The 11,916-nt window shown below is 42.1% G+C and overlaps 2 protein-coding genes across 6 annotated transcripts in view; one reads left to right on the top strand and one right to left on the bottom strand.

Moving 5' to 3' along the window:
* PPP2R3A (protein phosphatase 2 regulatory subunit B''alpha) overlaps positions 1-3,941 on the bottom strand; it is a 29,174-nt gene extending 25,233 nt beyond the window's left edge. Inside the window, exon 1 of one of the 3 annotated variants that reach the window (XR_011559210.1) lies at positions 3,641-3,941. The gene's annotated coding sequence lies outside the window, so the exon portion shown is untranslated. Of the gene's footprint in view, positions 1-3,579 lie in introns of all 3 variants that reach the window. The other 2 variants (XM_070753082.1, XM_070753080.1) reach the window with 2 other exon arrangements.
* Positions 3,942-9,461: 5,520 nt separating this feature from the next.
* The window catches only part of ARMC8 (armadillo repeat containing 8), a 63,671-nt gene continuing 61,216 nt past the window's right edge, over positions 9,462-11,916 (top strand). The window contains exon 1 of one of the 3 annotated variants that reach the window (XM_070753076.1): positions 9,462-9,933. In XM_070753076.1, the coding sequence (XP_070609177.1) occupies positions 9,889-9,933 (45 nt within the window). In that variant the 5' untranslated portion in view covers positions 9,462-9,888. The remainder of the gene's footprint in view (positions 9,934-11,916) is intronic. The other 2 variants (XM_070753078.1, XM_070753077.1) reach the window with 2 other exon arrangements.

The following is an 11,916-nucleotide window of genomic DNA, read 5'->3' as shown; positions in this document are numbered from 1 at the left end:
AAGGTTTATTTATTTATTTATTTATTTATTTATTAGATTTATATGCCGCCCTTCTCGAGCCAACTCAGGGAAGCATACAACATTATAAATGTAACAATATGTAACGAAATCTAAATTACTATAAAAGGATTATACAAATTACTAAAAAGTATTAAAAACTCCATATAGAGTCATACACATTCATCCAATTCAAGCATACATAGTATCATCTGGAGACAATCTCATCACTCACGACTCCCATGCTTGCCGGCAGAGGTAGGTCTTCAGAGCTTTACGAAAGACCAGGAGGGAGGGCACGTTACGTATCTCCGGAAGAAGTTCGTTCCAGAGGGCCGGGGCCTCCACAGAGAAGGCTCTTCCTCTATGCCCCACCAGCCGATATTGTCTTGCTGATGGGACCTGGAGAAGGCTGACTCTGTGGGACCTAACCGGCCGCTGGGATACACGAGGCAGAAGACGATGCTGAAGATAATCTGGTCCAAAGCCATGTAGGGCTTTATAGGTCATAACCAGCACTTTGAATTGCACCCGGAGACCAATTGACAACCAGTGCAGAGCTCACTGAGTGATGCTGAAATGTGGGCAGATCTTGGTAGACCCACTATAGCTCGCACAACTGCATTTATTTGTTTTATTAATATTCCGTCTTTATTATTTTACAAGCATTTAATAAAGCAAGTCAAGTTCCTCTTCTGATTTTCCACACAACAACCCGATGAGGTGAGATGAGGCGAGAGTGAGTGACTGGCCCAGAATTACTCGGCTGGCTTTCATTATAAGTCAGAACTTGAACTCATAGTCTTCAGGTTCTTAGTCTGCCAATTAAACACATTATTCTAATAGTACAGCAATGTTAATCTTAAATTTTAATTTATGGATTTTATTCTAATTTATTCCCAAGAACCTGGTTATGTGAACTTTTTTCTTTTTACAGATAAAGAACTGAAAGTTAATAAATAGCTTGGCCAAGCATCTAAGTAGCCTCACAACTTGAACCTTCTCTCCAAGATCCAGATCTGATTTACTATGCCACAAAAGTGTTTACAGCATTCTAACATATTTTTGGATTACCTTTATCTGATAAACCTCGTGCATTTAGTCCTTTTTCAATCTCATTTCTCACTATTCATACATTAGATGTATTCTTACCCATTCAAATAATCAATGTTAAGTTAGTAGTTGCGCACATTTTTAGAAAATCAACCTTAATGTCATCATGTTTATTTTGAAAGAAAAGCAGCCGATCAGCAGCTGTTGCTGGTAAGGCAACTTGATTAAACACAAACAATAAATAGTAACATATCCTGTCTCTACAATGCCACCAGATACTGAAAAGCAGCAAAGGGAACACCGAGCTCTGCTGTTTGGGTACAGCAAGCAAATCTGCAGCTGCTATTTTACTCCTTGTACTCATTTTCTGGAGACGGATAGGACCACTGTGCTCACAGATGAATCATTTGCAATTTAATTCATTTTCTCTTTCTCCCTGAACCTTGGCTCCCCACCAAAGCCTCTAAAGGTGCTATCATAGCCATGAAACCATTTTCAGAGTCCTGACACTTCTTTCTGTGAATGAAAGGACATCGGTAGTTGACCTTCTGTTATGTTATAGTTATGAAGGACTAGTGAATATGACCCTATCAAATTTCCTTCTATTGTAAACCTTGCCTTACATTCTTGACTTTAACTTATCAGTAAGTTCTCTAGGGCAATGTTTCCTAAAGTCTAGGAAGGATCAGCAGATTATTTCAACTGAAGTGTGATTCATTGGCCTGAAAATGAAGCTGAGATGACTAGAGATTTCCATCCAAAATGATGGGAAATAAGTGTATAACAACAGCAGCAAAAGCTAGCACAGATTCTCTGTGGCTGGGATCAAACATATCTAGCTATGAACTGCTTTATCACTGAGTTGGCTGGTTTATATACATTATAAACCCAGAGTTACAAATGTGCACTTTTGGCTTAGAGTATTATAGGAATACAGATATATGAAATGCTACTACATTTCCAGGAATTATGTCAAAGGGAACTTGGATAACTATTGGTACCACACTTTCAAACTTCTTGGATAACAAATCATTTGCCTGCACACTAGCCAAACAGAATTGTCAACTAGGGAGATCAAAATAATTATTTGCATTTTGTCTTTTAAGATTCAGCAATAATAATTCTAGCAGAAGCAGCTGCTAAGGTCTACATGATCATATAATATTATTTTTGGTGCATTTCACTGTCTTGTCTCTGGGATATCCCATCCCACCGACACTTCTGCATTGTATCCTACAGAGCACCTAGCCTTTCTCTATGTCACTCAGGTTCCTCACACAAAGTACATAATAGCACCCAAGGCCTGGAAACCAAGTAAAGCCCTATTCCACCAAAACAATTCAACTAGTTCTGACAAGTGGATTTGCATCATTTACTGTACAATCCTAGGTTTAGAAAGCTTAGAACTAGTCACCTTAAATACGACCTAAGCATAACCCATAAAATCATCTTCTACAACGTCCTTCCTGTCAACGACTACTTCAGCTTCAACCACAACAACACACGAGCACACAACAGATACAAACTTAAAGTTAATTTAAAGTTAACTGCAGGAAATACAATTTTAGTAACCGAGTAGCTGATGCATGGAATTCACTACCTGCCTCTGTAGTATCGTCACCCAACCCCTAAAACTTTACCCTTAAACTATCCACTGTTGACCTCTCTTGATTCCTGAGAGGTCAGTAAGGGGCGTGCATAAGTGCACCAGCGTGCCTTCCGTCCCGTCCTAATGTTTCTCTCTTACTAGTATCATGTATATAAACATTGCTATATCTTTGTATACTACCAATAACTACTTAACATAAATAAATAAACAAACAAATAGTAAGTAAGTAAGTAAGTAAGTAAGTAAGTAAGTAAGTAAGTAAGTAAGTAAGTAAGTAAGTAAGAAAGAAATAAATAAATAAATAAATAAAAATATTCAAATCACAGGGACGGTTTGTTCAAAACAGCCCCAGTGGCAGCAACCTGAGCCTATGTTTTTTTGGGTTTTTAGGACGGCACTCCACTTTTGTTGTCTACCTTTTAAAAACAGGATTTGCCCATTCCCTAACTTTGCCGCCTGCCGCGATTACCTTACACAACACTCTGATTGAAATTGCGACTGACGTCGAAAAACGAGTCCCAGAACTCAGAAATAATCCGGACGAGGAACGAGTTGGTTTCTTTTCCCTTCACGACCCTTTTCTCTGCACAATTAAAAAGTACTTTTCTATTCTTTGTCTGACCCTCTACTGTCAAGCCGTCCAGCTGAGGTCGTAGGTCTCCACTTTGCCCCCAAGAGCTACCCGACGCGTCTCTCTCTTTTTTCCCCCACTCGTGCCCGGCCGCTCCCTTTTTCCCCCCCTTCCAGCTTTCTCCGCGCTCCGGCCCGCCCGCCCGCCGACGCCAACCCGAACCCACGAAAACCCAGCGTAGTTCTAAGCCAGATTCCGAACAAGAAAGGAGAGTTGTTTGGGGGTGTTTTTTTTCTTCCTCCCCTCAGCGCCACTTTCCTCCTCTGCTATCTGAGAGAGCAACACTTACTACCCAACAGGGGACGCTGGTAGTAGAGGTAGCTAGCCGTGGCGGGAGCCTTCGCACCTACCCGCCGCTGAGGCGATTCCCTCGCCCATTCTAAGGCTCTCTTCAGCTCCGACCCTCCTCCTTCCTCTACCCGCCAGAGGCTCGGCTTCTTTTCCCGTCCCTTCCGCGCTCCGAAAGGGGCGCCCACAGAGCGCACTTCGCGGTGGAGACGGGGAGGGGAGGAGGAGGAGGCGGTGGTGTTTCTCTGCCAAGAGGGCCGGGACTCGTTGGAGCGCCAGCCCCCGCGGCTCCCGCCTGAGATTGTTTTTCTGCGTCCCGTCAACAGGAGCCCGAGGCTGAGGTTCTTCGCCTGGTCCCGCCTGAGAAGAGCCACTGTCTTGAGGGTCCCGCGATTTAGGGCGGGAATTCTCGTGAAGTTCGGTTTGAGGAGGAGGAGGTTTTAAAACAAAAGACCAACGCCCTTGACATGCACAGAAACGTTGATCTCATCTTTGGCCCCGGCTGTGTTGCAGTGGAAAGTATTAAACGCTCTCGAAAGATTCAGAAACCAGAAAGGGGGAGGGGGGAGGAAATAATGTCCTTATTCTCCACTTTTAAAAACCACATGATTATGTGGCGCGTTGAGCCAAGATTATGGAACCCTTCGGTCTGGCATTTCTGAAATGCCAGCTGCAGTTTCCCCCGTCTCTGATTCCAAAGCTCCAGGGCTCTTCCCTTACAAAGTCCTTATGTCTCACTCTTCTTTGGCTCAAAGTTAATTTCTGCCGCACCCATGTTGTGCATTCATCAGCTTCATCCCCACGGGCTGAAATTGGCTCCTAGTTCTTTATTCCATTCAACAAAGCCTTATGTACTAAGTTGAGTAAAGAATGTGAATAATGGTATATGCAAAAATAAAAATTGGACTGGTCCATGTCCTGGCTGACTTTTGGAGATTTCCTTATAACGTCCCAGGCTATTTTTATCAAAAGCTCTCAAATAAATTTCTAGGATGAATCCAATTATGTATTCAGAAATATTTCGAGGTACAAGAATTTAACAGCTCCAAAACTTAAAACTAAAACTACCGTACCATTAAGGCTATGCCACCATTTCCATTGACTGTTAGAAGCAAAGAAACAGTAAGTCAGAGAGAAAAAACTCTTCAATTTCGTCCACTATTTTCTATTAACTGAAGACCTTTCTCCACTAACTGAAAGCGCTATTCACACATTTTTGAATTTACTATTCTTTGAATCTATAGAATAGTAGATTATTCTGCTTCTATTGCCTCTTTCTCACTATTGAATAGCACTAACCCACCCACCCCCAATTTTGCATGATAGTGATTTATTGGTTCCTCTTATTTGCTATCCTTCACCTTTTGTATCCAGCTCTTTAGGGATATGAACAGAATGACAACAGTTGAGCTAATGTGGGATCTCTGTTGACAAAAACATTTCCGCCCCAAAAAAGTCCCCCCAAAAGTCCAGTGCAAATTGTTTTCTAGGTAGATACTGTATAGTAAATACAGTCCCCAATAACCATCAATCCTAAGAAATTCCAGTTCATCACTTGTTGATTCTGTTGGATCTGTATAATTAGTATCTTTTTCAGCCTTCTCCAATGAACCTGCTGTTTCCAAACCAAATTTCTTTTCCTTTAAATCAGCCAACAGCAATTTAGATTCCAATCCATCCAGTTGCGAGATTGATCTGGTTACAGTTACCTGAATATAGTCTTTAGGCTTTTATATATCACTTACTATCTGAAGGAATGAAATTTTCTTTATTTTGTCACATTGTGCCTCTTAGTGTTTGACTGATTGTAGAGACCATGCCTCGAGAAGAGGCAGTAAATTAAAGCATACGCACTGCTGCACTTCTATCTCTCTCTGCCTGCAGCAAAGTATAGGATTAGCTTGTAAGAAGAATCAGAGCCTTGGCAGAACTCATATATTAAAGCTACTGTGTAGCTTTCAAAGAATACGTGTATAATATTTTATACCTTGTAGAATACCACTCTGACTTCTAGAGTTATCTTGTTTCCTTATCAGTTATAAAGCAATTATCCCTATACATGTTCAAACTGTCTGATCAACAGTCTATATAAGGGCTTGGATGAAGGAGATACATCCGTTCTGGTAGTCTTTCATTTTTCAGTGGCTTTTGATATCATTCACCACAATATTCTTCTGGACTGATAGGGAGTGGAAAGCACTGTATTGTACTGTTTCATTTCCTTCCTCAGCATTTGATAGGGAGAAGTTGTGTCTGTTGTCCCTTGTTTGTGGGGTGTGTCAGTTGACACACTCCCTTCCTTTCCAATTTAATATCTATATTAAACTGATGGCTAAGGGTTTTGGTATCATCAGCATACTAATGATATTGGGCTTTATACCTCACACTCAGGCTGTGATATTAATAAGTGTCTGTTCAGCACAATCCTTTCCAAGCAAAGTGGCTCTGGTGGTTTTCCAAGAGCAGGTGTCAGCTGTGACCAAGAAGGACTTTGCATAATCATTGTATTGCATTCTTTTCTGGACCAGGAAGCCCTTCAAACAGTTACTCAGATTCTGATCACCTTACAATTAGATTATTGTAGTGTAGCCTACATGGGGCTTGAAGGCTATTGAGAAGTTACAACTGGTACAAAATGCAGTTTGCATAATTGGTAAAGAGTACTTCCCAGTATATTCATGTGTCGCCACTGCAATATGCGCTGTAATTTAATTGCTAGACAGAGTTCAGATGCAATTCAAGGTGTTGATCATTACATATAAAGCCTTTATGGCATAGTGCCTAGATACCTGACAGCCTACCTTTCTCCAAGTTTTTCTCTTTGTTGATATATCAAAAAATATACCTGACTGTATACAGTAGATTTCTTCTATTAAATATTGTCATCCAACAGCACTTTTGTCGCCATGTATTTGTTAGCAATGAACACCAGCAATGGACAATCCTCAATAGGATTTGCACCTCACACAGCATCTGTCAAAACTCAATGTATAAATGGGACATCATCCTCTTAGTATGACTGTGGAGTCCCATGTCAAACTATAGATCACACTGTGACTGGCTGTAAGCATATACTGGTCCAGTAACTGTTTTTTACTCATAAAAATAATACTGCATGTCAATGGTTAGATAGCCTAGACCAGTGCTTCTCATTTATTTTCTGTTACAACCCTCCACCCCCACCCCAAGAAGAAGTAAACTCTCCAATCTGAGCCCCCATATAATTTTAATGTTAATATTTATTATTTTACTTTTATAAGCTGCAAGCAAACTATTGACTAGAGAAGGCTGCTCTACCCACTTACCTGGGAGTAAATCACCTTGAACTCAGTGGAGCCTATTTTTGGTTAGGCAGGCATAGGCTTCCATAATTAGGGTCCTCTTTTGACATGGGGCCAGGCCAGCTTAATCAAGCAACTATTTTGGGGTTGCTGTCCTGGCCCAAAGGTGCTGTGGTGTGGAAGGAGACTTTAGAGTGCAGTTTGAAGCTTTTTCCAGCTGCAGAGGATGCTCCTCCTTGTCCAGGAGCAGGTTCGCCACACTGTTCATGGCTACCATGGCACCTGCCCAGAACAACAAGAACCCACACAGCCGCCCTGCCCTGCCACCTTCTCTTCTGGACTTGGAGTAGCGTGTAACTTGGAAAACACTCCCCATTTGGGGGAATCGATCAAGAGGGACCACACGTTTTCTGGGGTCACATGTGCCCTATTGCCATTGCTCAATGCTCCCCGCTGGGGGGGTGCCCTACTATTTGAAAAGCACTGGCCTAGACTATGGGTGTCAAACTCATGGCATCATGTTGCTGTCACATGATGTATTGTGATTATTTTCTTTCAAGGAGCTTGGGTGGGCGTGTCTGCACATGATTCATCCAGCCTGCAGGCCGTCAGTTACACACGTACACACACACATACACACACTCTGCAAGTCCATACTCTAAATCTGTGATTTTCAACCTCTTTTGAGCCGCGGCACATTTTTTACATTTTAAAATCCTGGGGCACACGACCAACCAAAATGACACCCCAAGACACTCTCCTCTCTTTTTCCATCCCTGTCTCCTCCTCACCCTTGTGTATGTGTTTGTATACACACTCTTGAACCATTTCCAAAAACAGGTGAGGGCTGGGGTTTTTTTCTTTCTTATTCTTTGGGTGCTTTTTATCATATGCTTTAAATCAAGAGTCATGTCTCTCTCTCTTTTGTTTCTCTCTCTTTCCTCTCATTCTCTGTCTCTATCATTTTCTCATTTCTCTTTTTTTCCTTCCCTTTTTGCTCATTTCTCTCTCCCTTCCTCTCCTTTTCTCTCTCTTTCTCTTGCTTTCTTTCTCGTTTGCTTTCTTTCTCTCTCTCTGTCTCTCTCTCTTTCTTTCTTTCTCTCTCTCTCTCTCACGCACACACACACACACACTCTCTCTGCAAAAAGTTGCGAGACCAGAACCTGAGCTTCCTTCTTCGCGGCACACCTGACCATGTCTCACGGCACACTAGTGTGCCATGGCACACTGGTTGAAAAACACTGCTCTAAATAAATAAGGAAAGTGTGTCTTGTCTGTCATGGCCCCTCTGGAACAGCATCCTCAGAGATATGGACATTCCCAGGATTCTAAAATGTACTGGCTTTCAAAAACTGGCTTTGCTCTCAGACCTTCGGTCGATACATTTGAATGGCCTTTAGTTGCTTTGTTGCTGATTATTGTCTTAATCAAAAATGCTTGTGGGCTTGTATCTTTTAAACTGCTTTTATTGTTTTGTGTTTGTAAGCTAATCAAATTGTGGGAGTGGGAAGCTATAATAAATTAATAATTGTGTAATTTTGTATTCTTGCTCCCAAGACATTTGGATGCATGCAGACTAGTATAGCTACACAGCTTTGGAAATTAAAACAATTGTTTAAACACTCTTTTTTGGTATTTTGGGGGTAGGTTTTCTATCATACGTGTCCTGCAAACAGCACATTAGAGCACCACCGTTTATCACAAGCCAAAGATCATTCAGTACAAGAGCCACAAATATTATTTTGAAGAATCTATTTATAGACAATTATAAGATATTTTTAGAAATATTAAGCCTGAGAAACAGGGTGCGTGTCAAGAAGAGACTTACTCCTTCCTGCCTGTCTACACATAAGGAGGAGAAAAGCAAAAATGCAGCCAGATTTGCATGATTCTGTTACCACAGAGGAACATAATAAGGTATTGTTCTAGACATCTTCTGGAGTTGGTTTCTTGATCTATCAGTCTTGAAGGATTAATAACAGCACATCTTATGGTGGTATAGTTTTCTGATTAGGATGAGAGCAGAGAGCTATGGAAAGCCCTTAATTTGTAAAGATTTCTAGTGTAGTGTATTCTTACTGCTGATTTAAGTGCATATAAATCAGATAGATGGATGGATGGATAGATATTTAGAAAATGGGAATAATAATAATAACAATAACAATAATAATAATAATAATACCATTTATTTTTAATGCCCCTTTACCAAAGGGCATAACAAGCCATATACAGTTTATGAGATAGACAATAATACTTGAATAGGTTAATAAATATCCCCTCCCTCCCCAATATCCCGCAATTCCCCACATCCCGCAATAGACAATTGATAAAAAGAGTTGATACTTTCTTTCAGCCTTCTACTGCTGTGTTCCATCCCACTGCAATGCTAAACGGCGTGCAATTTTTCCTCATTCGCGTTAGAGCGGCTGTCTCTAAAAAATAGAATCCCCAATAGATGGCGTGCCAACACTAAGCACTCGAATTCCTTCTCTGTTTCTCTCCCGTTCACTTTTACCAAGGACAAATTCTGACAGGTGGTTTTACCGTTACGCATGCGCACGCCTCCCTCTTCACACACAAACACACTGCCGCCCGCCCGCCCGCCCTTCATTGGCTCAACGCCCAAACATCCGAAAGTCGAGTTGGCGCATCCCGTTTCACGTTCCTTTTCATCCCGATGTTCCATAGAAGCAGGTGGGAGTAAATTACCTACTTCCGGAAATAATCCCTCCCCCTCCCCTTCAACAAGTCCTCGCCACGCATGCGTGTTGCTCGCTGCCGGAGAAACTGTTTTTTTCTCTCTCTTCGTTTCTTCCCCCCCCCCCCGCCCCTCCCATTCGCTATTTCAACTGACGGGATGTAGTTGCTTCCTTCCTTCCCTCCCTCCTTCCTTCCTTCCCCGGCGATGTGGGTGCGCTTGGAGGCGGCGGCGGCAGCAGCAGCAAGAGCGGCGCTAACAGTCACCGCAGCGGTCCTGGCACCAGCCCTTGCGTGGGGTTGAACGGCTGGTGCCGTTGGCGTGCGTCAAGATGGCGTGTGTGCTGGAGACGCCACTCCGCATGAGTATCCTGTCGGTAAGTTGCAGGCCCGGGCCAGCAACGGTAGAAGGCTCTGGCGCTTCTGCTTCCTGGTGAAGGGAGTCACAGCCGCATTGGGGCTTCCGTTTGGCGGTCTTTTTCCTCCCTCTCTTAGCTGGGCTGGGGGGAAACGGGCTCGGTCCTCTTGTGTCCGGCTGGGCGAGTGAAGGGCTACTACCTTTTCTTAGGCTCTTCCCTAGCGAGTCCCGCCCTCCTGGAAGCTTCCCTTGGTTTTTTCCTCCCCTTGCAGCTACGAGGGGAATATGATAAGTGTAGCTTGGCTGCTGCTTTTCGCGTTTGAAGGGGGCTTTGGGGAGATTTGGAGGTGTACAACTCCTGGATATGTTATCCCCCCCCCTCCGGAGGAAATAAAATAACCCCCGCTGCCTTATTTTCTGCATTAAGAGGTCACGGGGATAAGAGCAGCAGCTCTCGTCTTGTATCCATAGGTTTAGAGGGAATCCCCCCCCCCTTCTTAGCTTTAGGCACTAAAAAAAAATGCCAGATTCCCCCCCCCCCCCATAGAAGTTCGGACTATTTTTAAATCAAGAGTGGGGGAAAACATGTAGAAGTAATGGATTTCGTTTTAGATTTAAATTTTTTAATGCTTGATTTATTTCCTAGCGTTGAATTTGAACACAATTAGAAGGGCATTCTGGAAAGCAGATTTCTTTTCCTTTAATAGACATTTAGGAAAAAAAGTTACAGCAGTTGCAAGTTCCACCTGCTGTAGTTTTCTATTTTGCTCAGCTTGTACAGTACTTTTTTTATTTCAGGCTACAGTGAAGTTGCATTGAGAGGTTAGGAACTAAAAAGTATACAGTACAGTATTCCATTCTGATACAAGTACAGTAGTCACATAAGTCTTGTCTAGCCAGTCTATTTGCATTGGATTTCCACTTTATGCAGTGCTGTAGGTTGGGTGGGGAGGAGGTTATGTTGTTATAGCTACCTCAGTATCACTTATAAATATGCCTGTATCTGTGTAAAGAACATTTAAGGATTGTGTTCTTTTAAACATAATTTTGCTGAGATTCTATCTTTGCAAATTCTATTATCTTGTAAGTTGGATATATTCAATAGTTTAGAAGGGCTATAGGAGATATGGCAGGATTGTGTCTGTATTGTTTTTAAACCTAACATCCATTGAAGAATTGGTGGACAATATTTCTGCAGCAGACCAGTGTTGTGTGTGTATGTATGATTGTAGAATTGTTCTTTGGGTTAAATTTTTTATTATTTTTATTTTATTTTATTAATTTTATTTGTATGCCGTCCACTCCCTGAGGACTCAGGGCTTCTTACAGCATAAAATAATAAAACAATATAAATAATTAGTTAAAACATTTCACAATAATAAAAACCCTTAAATCTAATCACTACATTCATACCATCAAACATCCCAGTCAATTCGTGTCGGAATAAGGAGATGTCAATTCTCATGGCCCCCAGGCTTGCTGGCAAAACCAGATTTTCAAGGCCTTTCGGAAACCTAGTAGGGTGAGAGCTGTATGGCTATCGAGGGGTAGTTGATACCAAAGAGCTGGGGCCACCACAGAGAAGGCCCTCCCCATGGACCCGCCCATCGACACTGTTTAGTGGACAAGACCCGAAGAAGGTCAACCCAGTGGGCTTTAATCGGTCACAAGAAGGTATGCGGCAGGAAACAGTCCTGTAAATAGTCTGGACTAACTGCAGTCCCATGTAGAGCATGTGCAATAATCAAGACGGGAGGTTATAAGGGCATGAGTGACTGAGCAAAGCCTCCTGGTCCAGGTAGCGCCACAATTGGTGAACCAGGCGAACCTGGGCAAGGTTCCCCCCTCATTTAGAAATTTGTAGGCAAATTTCTAAATATGGAACTCTAAGGAAAACTTCATTTAATGAACTGATATCAGGAAGGGTTTTGTTATTCTTAATCATCTATGAAACAATAGTATACCATTCATATTGTAATCATTATTTCAATCATATCATTTG

The sequence above is a fragment of the Erythrolamprus reginae genome, chromosome 5, assembly GCF_031021105.1.
Source record: "Erythrolamprus reginae isolate rEryReg1 chromosome 5, rEryReg1.hap1, whole genome shotgun sequence".
Taxonomy (NCBI): Eukaryota; Metazoa; Chordata; class Lepidosauria; order Squamata; family Dipsadidae; genus Erythrolamprus; species Erythrolamprus reginae.
The sequence above is the reverse complement of the archived record's forward strand: the minus strand, read 5'-3'. Positions and strand labels throughout refer to the sequence as shown.